Raw genomic sequence first — 24,823 nt, forward strand, 5'->3', positions numbered from 1 at the left:
AATTTTTCAACATGAAAATCCATCAGCTGCGGCTTGGTGTATGGTGGTGTCTCAGACCTTGTTCCAGAATATCCCATAAAGGATCAAAAGGCTTGTTTGGGTTTAAATCTGTTGACTGTAAATGCCATATCATATGCATAACATTGGGTGACCACACATGCTTTGTGGATGGGTATTGGCATCCTGGAAGACAACATGGAGTGATGATGATCTCTCAATCCTATTAAGCAGCAATTGGCATTGCCCTTGCCTTCTAATTGAATGACTGCACCCAAATCATTCCAGGAATATGTGCTGTACAACTTTAAGGAACCATTAGAACCTTTCATTGTTGGAAACACGCACAGAGGGTTGAAAATGTAGAGAACATGGTGCATTCTTCACCATGTTATTATTTATTATTGCCGAAAATAGCAGAGATAAGAAATTCTAATTATCGGGTCTGAAACACGATGATTAGTAAATATGCCCCTAAGGGCCTATTTTAAAAGTAGAGTTGTTGCCCATAGCAACCAATCAGATTCTACTTATCATTTATCTAGTATCTTCTGGAAGATAATAACTATAATCTGATTGGTTGCTATGAGCAACATCTCCACTTCTGAAAACCCACACTTTAGTAAATTTACCTCTAAGAGAGTAAGTTCTCAAACTTGATGGTGCTCTTATCTTGTTTAACCTAAAGGGCCTGATTCAAAGGTGGAGTCTGCTGCATCCGCTCTTGCGATTGCTATAAAATGCAAGTGCTAGTATCAGCCTCCCCCTGGTGTAGAATCTTGTGCCTGAATGCATTAAAGCTGAAACCCTCAATCAGCGTCTCTGCACACTGTTACACTGCCGGTGATTCTTTAGGCAGCCCACCATCGGCGTACCATTGATTCACCATCGGCGTACCATTGATTCTTTAGGCAGCCCACCATCGGCATACCATTGATTCACCATCGGCGTACCATTGATTCTTTAGGCAGCCCACCATCGCTGGCTTCCCGACTCTCTAATCCCGGCACGGGTCTAAACACAGGCGTCAAGATACCGACGCCTGTCATTAGACCTAAGCCAGGAGCCCGACGCCCGGCATCCCGATCGAGGAATGCGGGGACAGCCGCAGGGAGGGGAGGGTTAGGTTTAGGGCTCCCGGGGGGGACTTAGGGTTAGGCACCCCCCCGGGAGGTTAGGGTCAGGCTAGGGGAAGGGGGAGTTAGGGTTAGGCACCCCCGGGGGGAGGTTAGGGTTAGGCACCCCCCCGGGGGACTTAGGTGTAGGCAGTGGGGAAGGAGGGGGGGTTAGGTTTAGGCACTTAGAGGGGGGTTTAGGGTTAGGCACTTGGGGGGGGGAGGTTAGTGTTAGGCACCCCTAAGGGAGGGTTAGGGCGGAATTTGATTAGTTATACTTATCTTTAGAATGATCAGGATTTCCTCCTCTGTCGGGCTGCCGCTGTTGGGATTAGAACCACCGGCCATGCTGCCGCCGGTAAATCATACTGATTCCTTTCTGACACTGTCTGTCCCGATTACAACAACACATTTGTGCGCATACTCTGTGTAATGCATGTGCCTTAGGTTTTTTTTTATTTTTTTCGCACATACGTAATTGCAAGTAATTGCTCAACTATATGAACATCTCCATTATGTGCAAATTATGTGGAGCTCAGAATCAAGCCCAATGTATACTATAAATTACTGTCTAGTTAGTAAGTGTCACTCTTTGGCTTTTTTTAATATTAACAATCACAATAACGAGCTTTAAGGGGTAATCAGTTTGTGCACTATCTATAGCTTTGTTAAGTACACATAAAAGTCACGACTGCAGTGAACTGTACATCATACGTGCTCTGGATAACTGCCCTAAAAACCCTTTTACATCACAGGCAAGCTGGGAATTGAAGTAAATGTTTTCTAGGTCAGGTCAAAAATGGGTTACATGTTTATTTATAGACAGTGTGAAAGATTAATGAAAGTATAATTGTGACCTATAAATCAACTACTGTCATATCATTTAGTAAGATAAGTTTTTAGAGCAATAAGAAGTGATATGTGATGCCAGTCTTATTACAGGGATGCAGAAAACTATCTAACGCATCTTCCAGTTATATAATACAGCGTCTAGGGAGAGCTACAGTACCACTGTCCGGTTATCCGCACACTACAGGAATAGCATCATTGATGTTGTTCTAAATGCCTTCAGAAAAGCAGATATCTTACCTTACACAAGTTGAGAATTACAATGCCTGAATTTTTGTAGTTTTTCTTTTTCATTTTGTACTTTGGATTTACGCATTCCCATTGTACCTACAATAAACACAGGCAACAACAAAGAATTATCAGTTATAGAAATCTGCAACTCTATCAAAGCCAATGGCCAATGCCCAATTACTCTACATAAGATTAATAAAAAAAATTTGTTGCCAGGGGACTATACTGTTGCATGACATTTTATTGTTATATGTTTAAAAATGGCAACATACAGTATATGTTTAACATAATTTGCATTAAAACCTAGAAAATATCACTAATTAACAAAATTATTCCAAGATTTTTTCCTTTAACAGCACACAGACTAGTGAGAATTGGTCAATAGATATATCAATGAACAGGACTGGTTGAGTTATTGTAGGTCAAGACCAACACAGCATACAGTAGCAGCAGATTTTAAATAAATAATAATGGCACAGTATTTCTTACTAACTCTCCCAGAATGTTTTGGGGAGTACTCACAAGCTCCCGAGAGAATAGTGGTCAGTTTGAGGGCTCCATATAACGTGGTGTGAGGTTCCCCAGTTGGATACATCAAAGGTGGACCTAAAGAAACCGTTATGTGTATCTACCATGCTTGTGAAAAGTAAGCACACATGTAAGCACTAGTTATTGATGCACCAGTCACGCTTGGGGTGTCCATATTTGGGAGCCTGAATATCATTGAGACTTTCTTGGAATTGGACTATGCCTCCACTTTGTGATATTACCCACACAAGGGGTGTGAATTATTCAACTTTGGATTGATACCACATCACTTTCTATCTTTCTCTGTTTTAATGTCTCATTCCTTGTGTACGGATTGACAAAAAACGTCTGGAGATTTCAGTATCGTTGGAACCACCCACAGCGCTGAACTGTAAGATCGTATTTGTTTTGATATCTATGTACAGATAAGTTTGGAGACTTGTCACACAGTCTTTTTTCTGCTGCTTTGAGGGGCAGCACCAAAAGGTGGAAGATTTTTATATTGTAATGTGGTGAATTGTGTCACTGTGGCCCGCTCCACACTGCCATATACTGCAAATCACAGCACTGAGCAGTGGATGCAAGGGACGCAAAGATGGGAATTACAGCGCCACACATCTCCATACCTGCTCCTGCCCATCAGGGATGTCCCAGAGGGCATATTTAAATGTAAGCAACTATAGATGACACCCAGTACAAAATACTATGGTTGGACATAGAGTGCTGGGTAAATGTCAAGTGAAAAAGACTTTCCTGAAATATTCCCCTACCACTGTAGCTTTTCCCTCATAGTTATACAGTATACTGGCCTTTAACTAGGGATGGCCATTGAAGGATTCACCATTGATGGTCTCCATCGATGGTGCCATTGGTGCTTTCCATCGATGGCCATCCCTACATTAAACAGTGTTGCACATGAAACATTATCAATTCTAGCTGACTTGGCCACTGGAGCTCCTGCCATTGGTACAGTGTGTTATACAGAAGTTCCCAATGATGACATAATGACAATACAAAGAAGATCTTAAAAGATTTTCTGTCCAACTAGTTGATTGGTTGGAATGAAAATCTGGTAAGGTATGAAAGCAAATGACAATCAGCAATTTTCTCCCAAATGCTGAAAAATGGACAAAAACTGTTGTTAGAACAAATTGTTTAGATCAAACATTTAACAAACTTGTCAGAACGACCATTTTCATCTGATTTTCTGGCATTTAGGAGCAAATTGCTGATCATCAGTTACTCCCATACGTTACCAGATTTTCATTCCAACCAGTCATCTAGTTGGATGGCGGGACAGAAAATCTTTAGGTGTGTACCCAGCTTTAGGGCATAAGACATTAGTGTATTCCATAATGCACATCACAACTTACCTGGTGTCTTACAGTACATGGGCATGCTATGTCATAAAGAGCTGTTAAATGGTTTTAACTAATGAAGCTAATGAGATAAATGATATGATAAAGCCTGCCTTATCACTGGTTTATAGGAAATTTTAACATTGACTTCCACCAAATAGTTAAAATGCTAGAGACTTCTGTAATTCATAGTACTGAACTGATATATGCTACACTTTCTGGGATTCCCTTGTTACACCTGGCGTTTTGAAAGTCAATTAGTTCTGAAAAAGGACATTTTGTCCTACAGTACATTACTTCCTCACTAACCACAGCTGCCAATTTCTACTCTTTGCCCCAAAGCTCAATTATCGGTCTTGTGTAATGGATTTTCTGACTGAGGTAGCAGACAGACACAGGGAACATGTATCTGGGAAATTCACTAGCAGCTGCTCCTCTAACCTCTAGAGAGGATACTTCTACCTTTAAATGCCATGTGCTTACTGAGACAGTATTGTGAATAAATCAGAAGATTATATTGTTATATCCATAATATTAATATAATGCCATGTGTAAGCCTTTTATGAGTTTTCCATAGTTCCAATATTTGAAATAGTTTTTAGAAATCTTTTTCTGCTAAGGCAGTGAGACAATGCACCTCATCATAGCAAGGCTGCTGAATTGGATTATACCATGCTTTTGCCATTGTAAGTACTCTTCTTCAATAAATATTGATTTATACAGCCAGTAAGACTGGCTTAGAGGATAAAAATTACATTAAAGATGCAGATAAACAGGAATTGATTGCTTGTTAACTGATTAGAACTGAACAATAAGGACACTTACAGGGACAAACATTTCACTGAGCAGAGGGTGTGATGTTTAAATGGACCTAGCACCTTCAAATACCAGCAATAATTATTAGACGGCAGCTTATCAGAAACCAGCAGACAGCAGAAAAGAGTATATCAGTGATGGCACTAGTGAGAAAGTATCATGAGAAACTGGCAGTCACCACAGCACGTAGGCAACAGGCATGGATTCACATTCAGCAATATATCATTGAAATGGGAAACAACTAAACTAAACATAGTTGTACTTTGCACAAGTAAACACCATGCTAAAAAGATGCTGCATTATATATTACAATGTGGACCTTGCAGATGCCAGCCATTATATACAGTAGTAGCTAATACGAGGAAGATGGAACCTGTAACATTAATGTTTTTAGGATATATCATGCTCTATAGTAGGGGGCTATGATAGCTATCACTCAGTGGTGAGGTTGGATATATAATTACAGGAATGTAATATTTGCTTATGCACATTTTGGCTTCGGACGCATTCGCAGCCGCCTTTCCATCTGGCCTTAGATGTATACTTACATCGGGCTAATGAGAAAATCCGGCTGTGTACTGTATACTAAAAATCTGTGCATATGCATGTGGAAGGCTATCCCACACACTGTTCTTACATCTGCAGCCGCAGCCATCATCAGTTGTATCTGGGGATTTGTGATATCTGACAATGCCACCAATATTGTGTGGGCATTACATCTGGGCAAATTCCAGCACGTCCCATGTTTTGCTCACACAATAAAATTGGTGGTGCAGAATTTTCTGAAAAGCGACAGGGGCGTGCAGGAGATGCTTTGGGTGGCCCGAAAAATTTGTGCCCACTTTCGCCATTCAGCGACTGCGTGCCAAAGACTGGAGCGCCAGCAGACACTCTTGAACCTGCCCCGCCATCACCTGAAGCAAGAGGTTGTCACGCGGTAGAACTCAGCCCTCTATATGCTTCAGAGGATGGAGGAGCAGCAAAAGGCCATTCAAGCTTATACATCCACCTATGACATAGGCAAAGGAGGGGGTATGCACCTGACCCAAGCGCAGTGGAGAATGATTTCCGTGTTGTGCAAGGTTCTCCAGCCCTTCGAACTTGCCACAGGTGAAGTCAGTTCAGACACTGCCAGCTTGAGTCAGGTCATTCCCCTCATCAGGCTTTTGCAGGAGCAGCTGGAGAAAGTGAAGGAGGAGCTAAGACGGAGCGATTCTGCTCGGCATGTGGGACTTGTGGATGAAGCCTTTCATTCGCTTTGCCAGGATTCCAGGGTGGTCAATCTGTTGAAATCAGACCTCTACATTTTGGTCACCGTGCTCGATCCTAGGTTCAAAGCCTATGTGGTGACTCTCTTTCCAGCCTACACAATCGTGCAGATATGCAAAGACCTGCTGATGAAAACACTGTCAGCTGAAGCGGAACGTGACACGTCAACAGCTCCTTCTTCATTTTCTCCCGCAACTGGGGCTGCCAGGAAAAAACTTAGGTATCCTAAGCAACCCGCTGGTGGTGATGCAGGGCAGGCAGGACCAAGTTTGGACATCTGGTGGTCCGGACTGAAGGACCTGGCAAAAATTTCTGACATGTCTACTGTCACTGCATATGATACTGTCACCATTGACAGAATGGTGGAGGATTACATCGGTGACAGCATCCAAGTAGGCATGTCAGACCCCAATTTGGAGGCCCCTGTACAAACTGGCTCTATTTTACCTGAGTTGCCCCCCCTCCAGTGTGTACTCCGAAAGAGTGTTTAGTGCAGCCGGGAACCTTGTCAACGAAAGGCGTAGGAGGTTGCTTCCACAAAATGTGGAGAAGATGATGTTCATAAAAATTAATTATCAACTCTTCCAGGGAGACCAGCCTCCAGAACGTACAGAGGGACCTGTGGTGGTGGATTCCAGCGGGATGAATTAATACTCTGTGAGGATGAGGATGTACACAACACTGAAGAGGGTGAGGAATCGGCGGATGAGGAGGATGAGGACAACATCTTGCCTCCGTAGAGCCAGTTTGTGCAGGGACAGATTAATTGCCAGCTTGTTTTGTGGGGGCCCAAACGAACCAATCATTTCAGCCACAGTCGTGTGGCAGACCTTGGCGCTGAAATGATTGGTTTGTTAAAGTGTGCATGTCCTGTTTATACAACATAAGGGTGGGTGGGAGGGCCCAAGGACAATTCCATCTTGCATCTCTTTTTTTTCTTTGCATTATGTACTGTTTGGGGCCTAGTTTTTCAAACTGCCATCCTGTCTGCCACTGCAGTGTCACTCCTAGATGGGCCATGTGTTTGTGCTGCTAGTCATTCAGCTACCTCGGTGCAACCTTTTGGACATAAAAACACTATTGTGAGGTGTTCAGAATAGACTGGAAATGAGTGGAAATTAAGGTTATTGAGGTTAATAATAGCATAGGAGCAGAAAAACCCACAAATTCTGTGATTTTAGGTGTTATTATGCTTTTTTAAAAAAAAAATACAGATCCGAAACACAAAACCCAGAACCCAAAACACGGAAGGGTGGTTTTTGCAAAACCAATCCAGATCCAAAACACAAAGAAAGATCCAGATCCAAAACCAAAACATGAACTAATTAAATTGTGTCCTCGTCCAGGAACACTAGCATTTATGACCGCCATTTGTAACCACCTCTTATAACCACCAAGGGCTGTAACTAGATCTGTGTGAGAGTGGTAACGGCACAGGGCACAAAGTTGAAGGAAGGCACAGGGAAATTATATTTTATGTTGTCAGCTTTCTTTTTTGCCCATGGCAATTTGTAGTTATGCTCTATAACCAGCACTTGTAACAGCCACTTGTAAATTGCTTACCATCCCTTCAGTGTTATATGTGAAGACAGATGACAGCTGATGTTCTGTGCTAGAGCAAGTACTTACAATCTTTAGAATTTGACTAATTACTATGACAAATTGTTTTGCTATGAATTTTAAATGTACCTTTTGTGTGTGGTTTAAGGTACATTGCACTTTTTTAATCAATCGTCTACTGCTCATCTGTATGCCGTGTTCAGAAATAAAACAACCTCTAGCAAATCAAATCAGCATTTTAGAAGATGACAATGCTGGTCTTCTGGGAGGCCTTGTGTGCTTATATTAGTGAAGACAGGATTTCATATGACAGCAGCAGTGTGTTGTGATGTGAGAAGGGCAATACATGTAAGCAAGAAGCCACAGATTAACCATTAATTAGGGCCCCCAACCAAGTCTGGCTACAGAAATGTATTGGGGAGATACCGGTTTTATTCCTAAAACTTTGAGGGGCCCAGTACCTGATCACTGTCATCTGCCCAGCTTGCCTGTGACGCTGCAATAAGTACTGCGGTGCACAGACAAGCAGAGGGAGCCCAGCCCCAGTGGTCAGTACAATAAAGTTTTTTTTTTTTTAGTTATTAGTGGCGCAGTGCACATGGTGTCATGCTGAGCTGCTGTTGTGCAGAAGAGTGGCAGGAGACAGACAAGTTAAGTGTGGGGCCTGGGCTGGAGAGACATGGGGGGTTGTGCTGAGGTTGGGAAAACACTGGTAGGGTGGGGGAGGGGTGGGGTACTGGTGTGCCAAATAGGAATGGTGAATTGTGCTTGTCCTGGGGGTATGGGGCATGTTAGTGCCGGCAGTCTGAGATGCACTGTGACAGTTGTTTTCATGTTGTTTTTGGAGAACTTCAGTTGCACCGTTATTTAACACTCCCCAGTCTATGCTAATCTGTCCCATCAGCTCTTTACGGATATGTCAAGATAGGTTGACTTTGCGGCATACCTTGGAGCAGCTTTGCGTACTTCTGTCTGGCCAGAGTCTTGGAAGCATGAGGAGCTGAACAGCAAATTTATTGCTACAGTATTGGAACTTTCCCTTTAATTATAGTGCTGAAACTGTGGTCATGCAGGCTGCATGGGAAAGTTATACCCCTTTTACACCGGAGCTAAAACTCAGGTTATTGCAGGGTAGCTCTTTGGTGTAAAAGGGGTGAGGGTTGGATCGCTGGGTCGAGTGACCCGGCAATCCAACCCAGGTAAATAGCAGCCCGTGAAACCCTGCTGTGTGTACGGCGCACTCCGGGTCTTGATGACCTGCATCTCCAAGCGTCCGCTTTCACGCCAGAAAAGCCGGGTCTATGCAGACCCGACTGCGGTGTGAGCGGAATATCCCGAGTCGGCGCCGGCTAAATTCCGGGTCTGATCCGGATAGGGACCCTGTTCCAACTCCGGGTCAGACCCGGAATTTTGGTGGAAAAGGGGTATTATTGTGTTCTGGAGGCATAATAAAGTCAATCTTCCTGCTCTTCCTGCAGGGGACTTCCTGCCCCATGTCCCTACATCTTCTTTGGCATTTGGTACAATATTGTGCTTTTTACTGGAGAATATCCACTTCTGAGCAAAACATGTCCCAGGAGTGGATAATCTCTCTAAGGGGCAGTTTAATAAATTCACTGCACTAGTAGCAAACGAGGCAGATGCTATCAAATCATCCTGTCCTTATGTTTGGCAGATTATCAAGCCAGCATAAAAAGCTTGGCCTGAAAAGCATTGGCTCAGGCCACCCTGATGATACCTCAATAGCTTCCATCTTGGCCAACATTTATTGTTGGAAGACCTGACAAAATCATTTCTCTTAGCTAAGGTTTGGGCTAGGGAGAGAGTAACACCCGTAAATTATAGTAGGTCCATAGACAGTGACATGCCGCATTCCTTTATGGAAGCAGCAGGTCATGTGGCTGGGTGCTAGTATGAAGCTGACCTTTTCCAGCTCACTTTTTCAATGGAGCTTTTTGTTATTTTCAAAGAAGTGAACTTGTGGCTGCTAGTAAGCCCTCCACATCTTTGGGTCTACTATCTCATCAAGCAGTGGTCAAGACAGGACAGGTTCTTGGCACAATGACTACTGTAGGTCTTAAATAGACCAGTTAGGTTGGAGGAAATGGGTAACTCTATTGAGATTTTCCCTATGCGCTTAGCTACTAAATGTTTAGGCAAGCATCCTGGTTCCGGAGCTCAGTGGCTGGTGTATGAGTATACTTCTACTCTCATCAAGTTCTACCTTCTCACTGTCTTTCAACTTTGTGTGGAGTATTTGGGTTTGGAGAGTCAGAGTTTTGGACTCACTCATTCTGGATTGGGGACACTATGTGAGCTGCATTGTCTGTTTTTTTCTGCGATTAGGGAGTTAGGCAGGGTGTAATCCTCCATGTACAAAGGCTATGGGGCTTATTCTGAGTCAGACACATACATTTTTATGGATGCAAATAACAAGTTTTGGCATACCACGCAGGCATAGAAGTGAATTTATGCATTTTTGCACATATTCGGCTGATTCTGAGTTTGGGGGATGTTGACTGGATTTCTCTTTGTGTGAAACAGACATATTGGGGTAGGAACAGGGTGACAACATTGCGCTTTATTAAATCCTATGGGAGTGTCATGGGCATGTTGTGGGAGTGTCATGGGCGTAGTGTGGAAGTGTCGTGGGCATGTTGTTAGAATTGTCATAGGCATGATGTAGGTGTGCCATGGGTGTGTTGTGGGAGTGTCATGGGCATGTTGTGGGAGTGTCATGGGCGTAGTGTGGAAGTGTCGTGGGCATGTTGTTAGAATTGTCATGGGCATGATATAGGTGTGCCATGGGTCTGTTTTGGGAGTGTCATGGGCATGTTGTGGGAGTGTCATGGGCGTGGTGTGGAAGTGTCATGGGCATGTTGTTAGAATGTCATGAGCATGATGTAGGTGTGCCATGGGTGTGTTGTGGCAGTGTTGTGGGCATGTTGTGGGAGTGTCATGGGCATGTTGTTGGAATTGTCATGGGCATGATGTAGGTGTGCCATGGGTGTGTTGTGGGAGTGTCATGGGCATGTTGTGGGAGTGTCATGGGTGTGTATCAAGAGTTCTGTGTATTCTAAGTCTTGTGTATGGAGAAGGGATACTTTTTAACAGGACCATGTCAAAGGGGGGAGTTGTTGTTGCCGGTGACTTTAGTGCTTTCTTGCCACCCTCATTTCAATTAATTCCAATTCAAATAAAAGCTGTACCCATTTCACACCAATCCTGTTGTTAGTGTCTTCATTTATTTCTTAGTCAATTTGGTAAGTGTTTTTTTTGGGTAGACTTAAGCCATCATGGCTGTGCGTTAACTTATCTACAATTAAGAGGTTACTATACTGTACATCAAACTACAAGAGTCTTAATGAAATTAAAGCATCAATCTCATGAGTAGTGAAGGTGATATATCTATATAATAAGCGAGAGAGTGTGTGTCAGTCTGTTTATTCTTCATGCATGGCCACAGTTTTGTACCTAGCTCCACAAAATTTAGCATGGTGGTGTAGTTTGACCAGGATTCAGTTTTTGACTGATCACAACCGTTATCGCCATCGTGTTGCTGTAACAAATCCAACAATTTATCATCTATCGGGTTTCAGCTTCAATTAAAACCCGATGTCTGTGTCAGTCATTTTTTTCACCTTTACATGCTATAAGTTTTGAGCTTTCAGTTCAAAGCTGACGGCATGTGTGAGGTCCACTCCCAAATCCATAACCAGCTCTGGGGTTGGTTATGGATTTGGGGTGAGGCCCCACACATTTCTTATATTTTATCCTGCACGGATTGGGCCTGATTCAGAGAAGTACGCTATTGCCGTCACTGCTGCAATTTTGTTTGAAGTGGATATGCTAAAATATGTTGCAGTCCCTGGGATTTGTATTGAGACGCCCACAGACACCACTGCAAATACAAGAAACTGTGGGTCTCATTCAGACCCGCTCGCGAGCGCTGTACGCTCGCAAGCGGGTCGATGTTACCCAAATGCGCATGCGCACGATGGAGGCGCCTCCGTCGTGCGCATGCGCGAGACCCGACGAGCAACGGGGAAGCCGTCGCTTGGGGTCTCGCACCAAAGGGGGCGTGCTGTCGATGGTGAGTGACAGCACGCCCCCTTTGGTGGGCGTGCCGGGGCCGTGGCTGTCCAGACGGAGGCATTCCCATGAGAAGACCTACCGTCTGGGTCCGGCCCCACTGACATCACTAGTGTCAGTGGGAGTGTTTTTGGCTCTGATAAAGCCAAAAGCACTCCTGGGCTTGCGGCAGCGAGACCCTACTGCAGGGTCTCGTCGCGAGCCCGATGGGCGCGATGGTCTTGACCATTGCGACCATCTTTTTGGCCGCTCGCATAAGCTGTGGGTGGTCATCCACAGCTATGCGAGCGGCCAGGAGGCCGCTCCATTTTAAGCTAGGACGGCCCTGATTCAGAGCGAACGCTCTGGTCAGAGCGTCCGGCTCTGAATCAGGCCCAGTGTACTAATACACAGCCTCATATGCAGATCCTTTGATAATCAGCCTCCTGAGTAACCCTATGCCGGAGACATTTTTTGTGCATATGGGATCGCAGATGAAGGTGACGACACGACACAAAAACTTTCAATCGCTCTGCGAGTAAAATTTCTCTGCTTGTCACTACGGTAATATAATTTGATGCATGCGCAGACAGCCGATAATCGATCGACTGTGAAAACATCGGCATAGATACTTCTATGAATCAGGCACAGTTCATACTGATCAGTGCAGTGCTTCTCCCAAACACGACCCTTCTGAGGAAACTGCCGCTTGAATACAGGCAGAGAACCACACAAAGGTACTGTGATAGAGGTACCCTGGTTTTATTACCCAGCGATGAACGTTGAAGGAAGAGACCCATAATTTGTGTCCACGGCACACAGTCTCCCACCACCGAATATGGCTGCATTGAATACAACCGAAAGTTGTTACACAATTCCACCTGTGTCGCACCTCCTAATCCTTGTACCAAGGCCGTTTCTAACTGGAAGCTCCGATCTACATGCTGCATTTATTAGACGGAGCCAACACTGCAGCACACTAGTAGACAAGAACCGACAGGAGCGTGGACCCTGATTTTGAGGGGTCCGCTAAAACCCCCCATATTTTAGACGACAACTGGAACCTGGCACTCTGTGGTGGAGAATTATCAAAAAAGAACAAGTAATTACCACTCACCTCTACTTAGAGTCGTATATACATACAGCTCTCTCTCCTGGTACCGGTGAGATCTATTTAATTTATTCTATATATGTTACAAAGACTACAGTGCACTGAACCTGTTTTTTTTATATTTTGAACATGGAATATATTTTCCACTTTTTATTTTTATTGATTTTCATACTTTTATTTACAACCTATTTTTGTATTTAATCAAACAAAAAACATAATTAGAAACACTCTCTATGAAAAGTAGGAGGACTGCATATTACCTCTAGACTTTTGATTCCTACATGTGTCATTGCATATCTATTCTAGTTTCCAGCTGGCACTATTGATACATGATTTCTTTATGTGTTTCTGTTTTAATGGTAATAACTTCATGTGTCAAATCTGCTAACAATTCTATTATTATTATTATCGTTTATTTATATGGCACCACAAGTGTTCCACAGCGCCTTACAAGGTACATAACCAAAAAGTGACTTACAGTAAAATACAATACAATGAAGGACAAGGACATGGATAATATACATTGATACATAGATGGCCATAACACCCAATTAAGCAACAAAGCATAGGCACCAAGTGTTAGGTGTCCTAGTGATGAGTAAGAAGTAGATGAACATAAAGTAAGGAGAAGCACAAGAGGGTAGAGGGCCCTGCTTGCAAGAGCTTACATTCTCAAGGGGAGGGGCAGACAGATGGGCATGATACAGATGGGGAAGACAGGAGGAGGGAGCATGTATTAGCAAGTTAGAGTTCCAGAGGTGGGGAGCAGCACGGGCAAAGTCTGCAAAGTCTCGGAGGCTGGAGTGGGAGGAATGAGGAGTTGGCATGAGAGGCGGTGTGCATTTGTTGAACGAAGAGGGCGGACAGGAGAGCGAAGGGAGATGAGGTCAGAGATGTAAATGGGAGAGGAGTGTGTGAGGGCTTTGTAAGCGTGTGTGAGAACCTTGAATTGGGTACTGAAGGGGAAGGGGAGCCAGTGGAGGGCTTGTAGGAGAGGGGAGGCAGATGTAGAGCATTTGGAGAGGAAGATAAGCCGTGCAGCAACATTAAGGACTGGAGAGGAGAGAGATGGGATTTGGGGAGGCCAGATAGGAGGAGGTCACAGTAATCCAATCTTGAGATGACCAGTGAGTGTATTAAGGTCTTAGTAGCATCCTGGGTGAGAAAGGGTCTGATCATGGAAATATTTTTAAGATGGAAATGACAGGACTATGGACCTCATTTAGAGTCGGTCGTTGCGGCCGCACGGTCGTACGCCACCGATGTTTGCTAAACTGCGCATGCGTAAAGCTTGCAATGTGCGTGCGCAAACTAGCTGTTACGATCAGAAATTTGTCTCTCCTTGAACACAGCCAGGTCGGTAGTTTGAGTGACAGAATGAGGCGTTTGTGGGTGGTATCAGGGGAAGGTGCTTGAAAACGGGGAAGTGGAGATCCGAATGCAGGCGTGCCTAATTATGCGAACGGCGTTTTATGGGAGTGCATAATTAACAAAGTAGTGTCATGGCACACGTGACATGGGTGGTTTGTACACTGACCTGAGAGGGTATGGTCAACCTTAAGCTCTACGACCAGTTCCGATGGTTAGCGATGGTCTCGATTAATCCTTATATGGCCGGAGATGCCGTGTAATGCGTACGAGAAGGGGGCATATTTTTTGTCTTACGGCCGCATCCTCCCCTTGGTCGTCCAGCTAACGATCCGATCTTAAGGACGCAACTTGCGAGTGCATCATTTGCATATCCAGCCCCTTTTCCCTTACGACCGTGCGGCCGCAACGACCGACTCTGAATGAGGTCCAATGAGAGGTTCTGGATATGTGGTTTAAAGGAGAGGGAGGAGCCCAGGATAACTCCAAGACAGCGCACTTTGGGGCTAGAGGAGATAGTTGTGCCATCAATTGATAAAGAAATAGTGGGAGGTGAGGTTATGTGGGAGGGTGGGAAGATGATCATCTCAGGCTTAGACATATTAAGTTTAAGAAATCGCTGGGACATCCAGGAAGATATAGCAGAAAGACAGTTGGAGATACGAGTGAGGAGAGAGGGAGAGATGTCAGTGGAGGAAAGGTAGATCCAGGAAGATATAGCAGAAAGACAGTTGGAGATACGAGTGAGGAGAGAGGGAGAGATGTCAGGGGAGGAAAGGTAGATCTGAGTGTCGTCAGCATAGAGGTGATAATGGAGGTCAAAAGAGTTGATGAGTTTACCTAGAGAGGATGTATAGAGGGAGAAAAAGAGTGGTCCAAGAACTGAACCTTGGGGAACACCTACTGTGAGAGGATGTGGGGGGGGTGAGGAAGATAAGCCATGAGAGGAGACAGAGAAGGATCGATCAGAGAGGTAGGAGGATAGCGAGGAGAGGGCAGTATCACGTAGACCAAGGGAGTGAAGGATTTGCAGCAAGAGAGGGTGGTCCACAGTGTCAAAAGCAGCAGAAAGGTCAAGGAGAATGAGGAGAGAGTAGTGGCCTTTGGATTTGGTAGCAAGGAGGTCGTTGCTGACTTTAGTGAGGGCAGTTTCTGTGGAGTGGAGAGAACGGAAGCCAGACTGAAAAGGGTCAAGGAGGGAGTGGGAGGAAAGAAAGCTGGTAAGGCGGTTGTAAACAATACGCTCAAGGAGTTTGGATGCAAAAGGGAGAAGAGAGATGGGTCGGTAGTTGGCGAGAGTGTTAGGATCAAGAGTAGGTTTTTTAAGAATGGGGGAGACAAGGGCATGTTTGAATGCAGAAGGGACAGTGCCAGATGAGAGGGAGAGATTGAGGAGGTGGGCAAGATGGGAACAGGCACAGGGAGAGAGGTAGCGGAGGAGATGTGAATGGATAGGGTCAAGGGGGGAGGTGGAAGGGGGGGAGGACTGGATAAGGGCCATGACTTCCTCTCCAGATACAGGGGAGAAGGATGTTAGTGTAGGTAAAATGGAAGGGGAGGGATGACCCGGGAAAGGAGGAGGTGTAGTGCTGGGGGACTGGTGAGATATGATATCCTGACGTATGGAGTCAATTGTAGATGTAGGAAGCAAAGTCAAGGGCAGAGATCAAGGAGGGAAGGCGAGGAGGGGGTGGGCAGAGGAGGGAGTTCAGGGTGGTGAAGAGGCGCTGTGGATTTGAGGACTGGGAGGAGATGAGGTGCTTGAAGTATGACTGTTTAGAGAGGGTAAGGGCAGCACTGTAGGATGAGAGCATAAATTTGAAATGGAGAAAGTCTGCCTTAGAGCGTGACCTTCTCCACTGTCGCTATGTGTCAAATGTCTTTTTCTGTCACCAAGTGATGTACTTGATCACCCTTTATAGTTTGTTATTTTCTTAATTTGTAACTATTAAACTCCAGTTTATCTATTCTTGACTGGCAGATATTAATTAATATATTGTATAATATAACATCTATTTACTATGTATCCATCCAGAACCTTTAAGCGCTTATACCCCTTTTTATATCTTTCTGAGTTTCTGTCTTCTCCCAAACTCGCCTACTGTACCTCAGGCAGGTTTGTTGTCTGGGTGGATTTCCTGACGATTTGTTGTCAGTTTTTGGGTCGTTTTCAAAACCGATCATTAGTAAATCTGCGGATACCATTTTTGTGTATGTAAAAAGATCGATTGGTCCCATGTTCTAAAGTGTCGGCTTTTTGGATGGTTTTCTGTCGGTTTTGCTTTTAGTAAATGGTCGGTTTGTAAAATAATGGAAAATAGCTCACAAAGCGAAAACCAACCTTTAGTAAATTTACACCTGTGAGTGTGACTGTCAGGCATTACGTTTATGCTTTAAAGATAAAATTGAAAAGGATAATTTGTAGGAGGACAGCTAAGAAAAATCAAGTGGGTCATCAGATGATTGCTTAAAAAGTTCTTAACCTTACTTTAATCTCATACATTCCACTTTTTTTTCAATACATTTCTTATGCCATTAAAACTATAGTGAAGATAAATTAAAATAAATCTGCTGCTGATACTGGAAAACTATATTTACTGAAAAGTTATAAAAGTATACTTATAAATATTCACTTTGTAACTGAAATATAGTTTTCCAGGTGCCTATTATATGCTTATCACATAAATAATCCAACTCTTTGACCTACCAAATTTGTTATATTATAATATACCATATACAATATACACTGTACACCAGAGCCGTAACTAGACTTTTTGGTGCCCTGGGCCAGAAAGGGCATTGGCGCCCAGGCTTGGCGACAGGGGGGACTAAGGGGACACCCGTACCAGGTCCCGAAGTCCAGGGGGGCCCTGAGAACTGGAGGGACACAAAACGGACAGCAGACGCTGTTCCAGCCAGCGGGCCCCATAGCGACCGCCCAGCCCCAGCTCCAAGTCCCTTGAAGCCTGGCCCGGCAGTGCTGGGCTCTTACAGGTGGCTCAGCTGCAGCCTGGGTCTGACCTTTAAGCAACACGGCAGCGTGACATCATAGGTCACGTCGCTGCACGTCAGGCAAATGCTACGGTGTGGAGGGGATGGTAGAGGAATAGGGGTTGCAGTAGGCGAAGATGATGGGAGTGGGATCTGGATATGATATAAGAAGGTGAAGAGGGCATAGGAAGCTGATAGGGGCTGGGGCAGAGGAAGGTGATGGGGCTGGAGGTAGAAGGTGACATGGGCTGGGGGAGAGGAAGGTGATGGGGCAGAAGGTGACAGGTGACATGGCATGGGCTGGGGGCAGAGGAAGGTGATGGGGCAGAAGGTGACATGGCATGGGCTGGGGGCAGAGGAAGGTGAAGGGGGCTGGGGGCAGAGGAAGGTGATGGGGCAGAAGGTGACATGGCATGGGCTGGGGCAGCGGAAGGTGATGGTACAGACGGTGACATGGCATGGGCTGTAGCAGAGGAAGGTGATGGGGGCTGGGGATAGAGGAAAATAAAGGGGCAAAGGAAGGTGATGGGGGCTGGGGACAGAAGGTGACATGGGCTGGGGGCAGAAGGTGACATGGGCTGGGGCAGAGGAAGGTGAAGGGGGCTTGGGGCAAAAGGTGACATGGTCTGGGGCAGAGGAATGTGATGGGAGTTGGGGACAGAGGATGCTGATGGGGGGCTGAGGGCAGAAGGTGGCATGGTTGGGGGCAGAGGAAGGTGAAGGGGGCTGGGGGCAAAAGGTGACAGGGTCTGGGGCAGAGGAAGATGATGGAGGCTGGGGACAGAGGAAGGTGATGGGGTCTGTGGGCAGAGAAAGGTGATGGGGACTTCTGGGCTGAATTTGATGGATGGTGATGAGGGACTGAGAATGGCTGGCTGCAGACACCATCCCTCCTACCCCTGAGGCATCCACAGCACTGTCATCAAGAAGACCTTGCAAGAAACGGTAGACAAAAACTACAGCCTGCATCATCAGTGTCAGAGAGAGAGTGTGGCAAGTCATAGTGTATTTTTACTTTATTTAAAGGCTGGCATATCTTACAGTTAACATTCTCATGCTTCACATATCACGCATGCAGGGGAGGGATGTGCGGGATCGGGGGTGGTCGTGAGAAGGTAGGGCCCCCAGAAACATCAGTGTACCGGGCCCCGAGATTTCTGTTGGCGCCCTCCAATTTTTTCAAATAGGGACATAAGATGAGCACTCACAAAAAGGGGTGTAGCCTCATGACGTAGGGGCATGACAAATCTGATATGTCCTGTACAATGATGAAGGGGTACTGATCCCGTTGTACCACTGTTTTCCAGGTGTTACTAGCAAATACAGTGTGAAACCAATGGCTGCAGTGATGATACACAATAATCATGCAGTGTCATGCACCAGTTCTCGATGTAGGAAAGCACTGGTGAAGTTGCACCTGCTGCAAGATTTGTCCATCAAAACAGCTGTGCACAAGCCTGGAGCCGGCAGTGTAGATTATAGACTGAAGGTATAGAAAGAGTGCTGCTTGTAGTGTATATGCAGCAAATATCAGTGGCTGGAAGATCTGTGTATGTACCCCGCACCTGAAAGTGAAACAAAAGCAGTCGTGGAGATGCAGGGGTTACAATTAAATATTCAAGTCAATACACCGGATTCAAGACCTAAGTATTTTTATTTATAAAGAGCAAGTATCACATATGTGGAATTTATACCACAATAAAAGCGGGGTATTAACCCAATCCAGGTAACACATACAGTCACAATAAAACAATATTGATCTCAAAGAGATTAAATCACAACATTCCTCCAACAACACTAGAATGTACATATGTTGCTGTATTTAAATACTAAGACAGCGTGATCAGGAATCCAGTAACAAACAGCGCAGCAGAAGCGCTGCCTCTGGAAAGCAGGAATACGAGGTACGATCTGGCAAGCCACTAAGCACTGTCCGTTCATTCTGCCGGAGCAGACAGGACAACACAGAGACATACTCCATTTATGCAATATTTCCTCACAATGCTCCTGGATCTACTAAGTCGCTTCCAGCTGGGCAAGGTTGAGCGCAGTACCGGGGAGGTACTGGGGTACATTATTCCCCTTGTTTCTTCATTTCAGTGACCTGCTGGAGCCCGTACATACCTGCTATAGGATATCCTGCAAACTCAGGGCCTCATTCAGAGGCGGTCGGAGGATGCAAGCGGTCGCTCAGAAACTGGGCGGCCACTTGCATCCTGACCGCCCGCCTCTGTTACGGTCGTGAGGCTGTGGGTTAACACCCACAGCTCTAACGACCGATCGGGTGATGGTCGCGATGGTCAGAGACCATCGCGACCATCGGGGCTTACGACGAGACCCTAGGGTAGAGTCTCACTTGTCGTAAGTCCCGGAGAGCTTCTGGCTTTGTCAGAGCCGGAAGCTCTCCACTGACATCACTAGTGATGTTAGTGGGGCCTCCCTCAAATGGCAGGCGTTCCCATAGGAACACCTCCGTTTGGGCTGCCACCCCCCCGGCCCGCCTTCCAAACGGGGCGAGCTGTCAATCAACATCGACAGCTCGCCCCCTTTGGAAAGAGACCCTCTACGACCAGCGCTGTCGGTCGTAGCGGGTCTCACGCATGGGCACGAGGGAGCCGGCTCCCTCGTGCGCATGCGCACTTGCAAAACATTGAGGCGGCTGTGCGGTCGTAGACCGTACGGCCGCCTCTGAATAAGCTCCTCAGTCCTCTCAATATTAGGGGATTATCTTAACACAGTAACATATGCACATTCTAGCGTTGCTGGAGGAATGTTGTGATTTAATCTCTTTGAGATCGATATTGTTTTATTGTGACTGTATGTGTTACCTGGATTGGGTTAATACCCCACTTTTATTGTGGTATAAATTCCACATATGTGATACTTGCTTTTTATAAATAAAAATACTTAGGTCTTGAATCTGGTGTATTGACTTGAATATTTAATTGTAACCCCTGCATCTCCACGACTGCTTTTGTTTCACTTGCAGCTCTTGTTCTTGAGGCTGATTACCTCAGTCAGTCAACTGGAGATTACAGGGTTTTAGAACTCTAAAAAGCGCCTGGGCCATTTTGTGTATACATATGTACCCCGCAACGGCAGCTGAACTCACTGGCAGGAGTACTCTAGCTGTGCTGGTAACACCTGGGTCTGGAATCAGTGGCTGTCTTCAGGGCTGCCTACAGAAATTGTGGGACAGGTAATTCTACGTGTAAGGTGTCTGACTGCCATGTGAGAGGTGATAGGTATGAGTCCTGGGTATGACAGTATTTTGAAATGTGTGTGTTAAATAGAAGAGGATATGACTGAGGAAGGTGCATGGTGAGGTGGCCAGATGGAGGGGAGTTGGCCAGGGAAGAGATAGGGGCGAACAGGAGATGATGGGGATAAAAGACAAGGAAGCTACAAGTGAGAATGATTATAAACAGAACATTTAAAAATAAAAAGCCTGAGCAACAGCCCCTGCCCTGTGGTGCCCTGTGCCATGGCACATGTTGCACTACCCTAGTTACGACCCTGCTGTACACAAATGTAATTATGAGCAATCAAGACGTCAAGAGTCTAAAAAATTTATCATTTGAGCTTCCTGATCTAACTGTGTGGCTAGATCATGCGGAATCGGTATGTAATGCTGCCGGATCTAATCCCGATGGATGAAATACCGGAAGGGCGAAACATGAAGATCCTGACTGGGGCAGATATGTACCCTAACCCTCCCCTCTCCTCCCCGGAACCCTCCCTTAGTGGTGCCTAACCCTAGAACTCTCGGGGTAGTGCCTAACTCTAAGATCCCTCGGGGGTGCCTAAACCTAACCCCCCTCCCCGCACCCTAAATCTAACCCTCCTGGGGGGGTGCCTAACAGTAACTACTCCTGGTGGTGCCTAAAGCTAACCACCCTCCCCCTAGCCTAACCCTGACCCTCCCCGGGGGGGAGTGCCTAGCCCTAAATCCCTCGGGGGTGCCTAAACCTAACCCTCCCCCCTCCCCCCCGCAGCTACATGCTACGATTCCCCGCTTACTTTCGTTCGAGAAGTTGGCCATCGGGATTTCGGTGTCTAGCTAAAGATAGGCGTTGGGATTTAGACACCTATCTTTACTACCAGGTCGGGCATCCAGCGTTGGGATTCTGTCAGCCGGCATTCCGGACACCAGTAATTGAACTGCATGCTGATCATACCACTACCCACCAAAGGCCTGACATTCAAGGAGAGTAGGAAAGTACAGTAGATATTAAACTTTTTTGCACAAAACTCCTGTATTACCGGTCTGCCAGCAATCTATCACTTTAATCCAACCTACTTTGTGAACATTAACACTATCAGTATGATCTCATAATTCAGTGAGAAATATATATTTTTTATCTGACACATTTATGGACTTTTTACCCTATCCCATCCAGTAGCCTTATTATTTTCAACTGTTTCGAAGGCTAATTAAATCCCAGCAGCAAAATTATGTATTGCTGGGATCAATGTTTTAGGTTATTCCCTATAGATCATAAAGATTTGCCACTTATATTTTAAAGGTTAAAATGGATTTTAAGATGATTTACCTTCCATCATTTGCATATTTTGTACTAGTCCACATGAAATTACAGCAAATAATTCCATTAAAATGACACAATTGTATTTACATATTTGTTATACCTGTCTTCCCTCCATTGCTCCCCTCATTTCTTTGAATGTTGAACTGAACTCTCCAATGAAGTCATGTTTTCCATTCGAGTCCCAGTCCCAGACTATACACTGAGGAGAAGAATAAATAGACAACGTTACACAAGTATGAGGTAGAAGAATACAATGCATATACTGTACTGACTAGCTAGTCGCATCTCATACGCAAACAACAAGATGCATTGCATCGTAGCATAGCATAATGTATTCAGTTGCAGCATAGTGTACTGAGACGCCGAAGAGTGTAATACTGGTTTATGTTCACCAGACTTCGCTTTTGATAAACATCATTGCGCATGCTGGAAATCACTACAGTATAGCAAGCACTGACAGGCAGGCCAATCACGTACTGTACAGTGTAAACTGATCTGCTGCTCGAGGAAGAATACGTTATAAAGTCGCAGATATATAGTAAGGAAGTCACCGGAACAGCAGTGCACAGGGATTTTCTCTTGTGGAAAAGTCATAAACTCGGCTGTTAGTATGTCACACATGGAGTCTTTAATAAAATGAGATGTTTCATATAGAGACTTGTACTCTGGTTAAATGCTGACATATCTTCTAACAGCTTACAGTACAGTTTCTTATTGCTTGCAATAATGGCTCAGAGGCCTTATTAAAAGCGCAGCTTCTCATACTGGTGATGCATAGGTACATATAGTATAGTATGCAGCGGCAGTGAAAGATATAAAATACATTAAGCGACTGTTGCAGCCGCAGCTGCGACAGGTGTCTGACTCTTCTTAACTGGATGACCCTAGGTCTTTCAGACCTTTGTTGGCGGTGTAGCTGTATGCTGGGAACACACCTGGTGAAATTGTTCCTTACTATCAGTCTACTGGTGGCAGGTGAAAGCAATCTCTGAGTTGATTAAGGGACTTCAGCCCCCTTTCATCCCTGAGTTTCGACTTTAAAACTTAAAACAATCTCTCAATCTCTCAGTTTAAAAAGTCAATGCTGAAATATATAATGAATGCAGCCAGAGCTGTCATCCCCTGCCTTTGGAGATCTTCCTCCCCTCCCACTATCTCTCAGTGGTCCAAGAGGATTGATCGTTATAGGATGATGGATAATTTAACGTCTATAGTTGTAGACCAAAACCCAGAATTTAGTTCTACATGGTATGACTGGTTGACATTTATGGAATCTGAATATAGATTTCACTATTTACCATCCCATGGAGATAGTACTGTCCCAGTACCTACAGTTTTTAACACCTCTCTTGCACCACATCACCACAGGCTCCCCATCAAGTTATTGAATGACAGTCTGCGTGATATTTACACATGTCCTTTTGACAAGTCTGTTCGTAACTTCCCTTATATTGTTGCAGGTGCTTCTCCTATCCTCCTTTCTCCCGTTTCCTCTGCATATTGTGCCTCCTCCTCCTCTATCACAGCCTAACACCCACTTCCCTATATCCTCCTTCATCTTTTTCTCTCTTTAAATTGTGGTGTTCTAATTTTGGTGTTCATTTTCCTTATACAAACGTCATTTGTGATGCTGGATATTTTTATAAGTAGCTTGTAAGGATTACATGTTATCTTTATTCTAGATGCTTTTGTTGCTATGGTAATTATTGTTCTGATGAATGACTATTGTAAATTGCTGACTTCCTTAATAAAAATAGATCGTGTAATGACACAATGAAGTCAATGGGAAACACTCTCTCTAACACACAAGCGTATTTTACTTGCATTTCTGGGATTTCAGAACACTGGCCCTCATTCAGAGCCGCTCGCAATTAGCGCTCGCTCGTTCATAAAAAGGGGGTGGCTATTCAAATGAACCGTTCGCTCTTTGCGGTCTGTTGCCGCCTCCATGTCTGAACGAGCGAGCAAAACATACGCTCGTTTATTTGATAAAAACGCCCCCTGGCCGCTCGCATCATATGTCATGTCCGCTATTTATTAGATTAATCGAGTACATCGAACAGCGTATGAACTGCTCGCTATTCTTGTGGTTGGTTTTTTCAACCACAATATTGCGAGCAGTTCTGACTATAAAATAACCCAGTGACGTGGTGACTGACGCTGCTGTATTAATTATGCACACCCATAAAACGCCCGCTTTGACCTTTAAGCACGCCTGCGTTCTGATCTCCACTCCCCCTTTTCAAGCACCTTCCTCTGTTACCACCCACATACACCTCATTCTGTCACTCAAATTAGCAGGCACTCGCTATATAGCGAACAAACGATTTTCGGCCGCACTGACTGGTTCGCGCATGCGTACTAAAAACCGTACGCATGCGCAGATGTGCAAATCTCGCTCGGAACGAGCGTACTGCCGCTTACGAGCGGCTCTGAATGAGGGCCACTATGTTTTCATTATAGAAAAATGACTTGGTAATCACCAGAGGAGATACTGAAACAGGGAATAAAGGCAAAAGGTTTTATTTCCAGGGCATTTATTGCTCAATCCCAACGAAAATATGTGGTGGCACACAAGGCTAATATCAGAAAATGTGGGGATGGGTACACACAAAATAGGCAGGGCCCCACCCCAGGGTAAGGGTCAGAAGTGGGTGGATCTGTGGATAATGTGGGTGGCGCTACTTTGGAGGGGCATCAATTCTCATCCTTTGGGCTGCGGGGCAGTTGTTATTATAACTTGGGGCGGTGCGGGCGCAGGGAAGGCTTGCTGGACTGGGGCAGGGAAGACAGGCTGGCTGGACTGGGGGAGGGCACAGGGAAGGCAGGCTGTCTGGACTAGAAAGCTGACTGGACTTGGGGCGGTAGGCAGGAAAGGCAGACTCACTGGCTGTACTAGGGGGGTGCAGGGAACGCTGCCTGGACTGTGGGGGGAGCACAAGGAAGGCGGGCTGGACTGGGGCAGAGCAGGTAAGAGGCTTGCTGGCTGGACTGGGGGGTGCAAGGAAGACT

General features: G+C 45.3%; 1 protein-coding gene across 1 annotated transcript in view; it reads right to left on the reverse strand.

The window, feature by feature from the left end:
* CPNE4 (copine 4) overlaps positions 1–24,823 on the reverse strand; it is a 480,619-nt gene that overhangs the window by 41,700 nt on the left and 414,096 nt on the right. Inside the window, exons 8-9 of the mRNA XM_088463796.1 lie at positions 21,912–22,010; positions 2,202–2,288 (exon numbers count right to left, since the gene is read on the reverse strand). Of these exons, the coding sequence (XP_088319922.1) occupies positions 2,202–2,288; positions 21,912–22,010 (186 nt within the window). The remainder of the gene's footprint in view (positions 1–2,201; positions 2,289–21,911; positions 22,011–24,823) is intronic.

The sequence above is a fragment of the Taudactylus pleione genome, unplaced genomic scaffold, assembly GCF_031769625.1.
Source record: "Taudactylus pleione unplaced genomic scaffold, aTauple2 ptg000053l, whole genome shotgun sequence".
Lineage (NCBI taxonomy): Eukaryota > Metazoa > Chordata > Amphibia > Anura > Myobatrachidae > Taudactylus > Taudactylus pleione.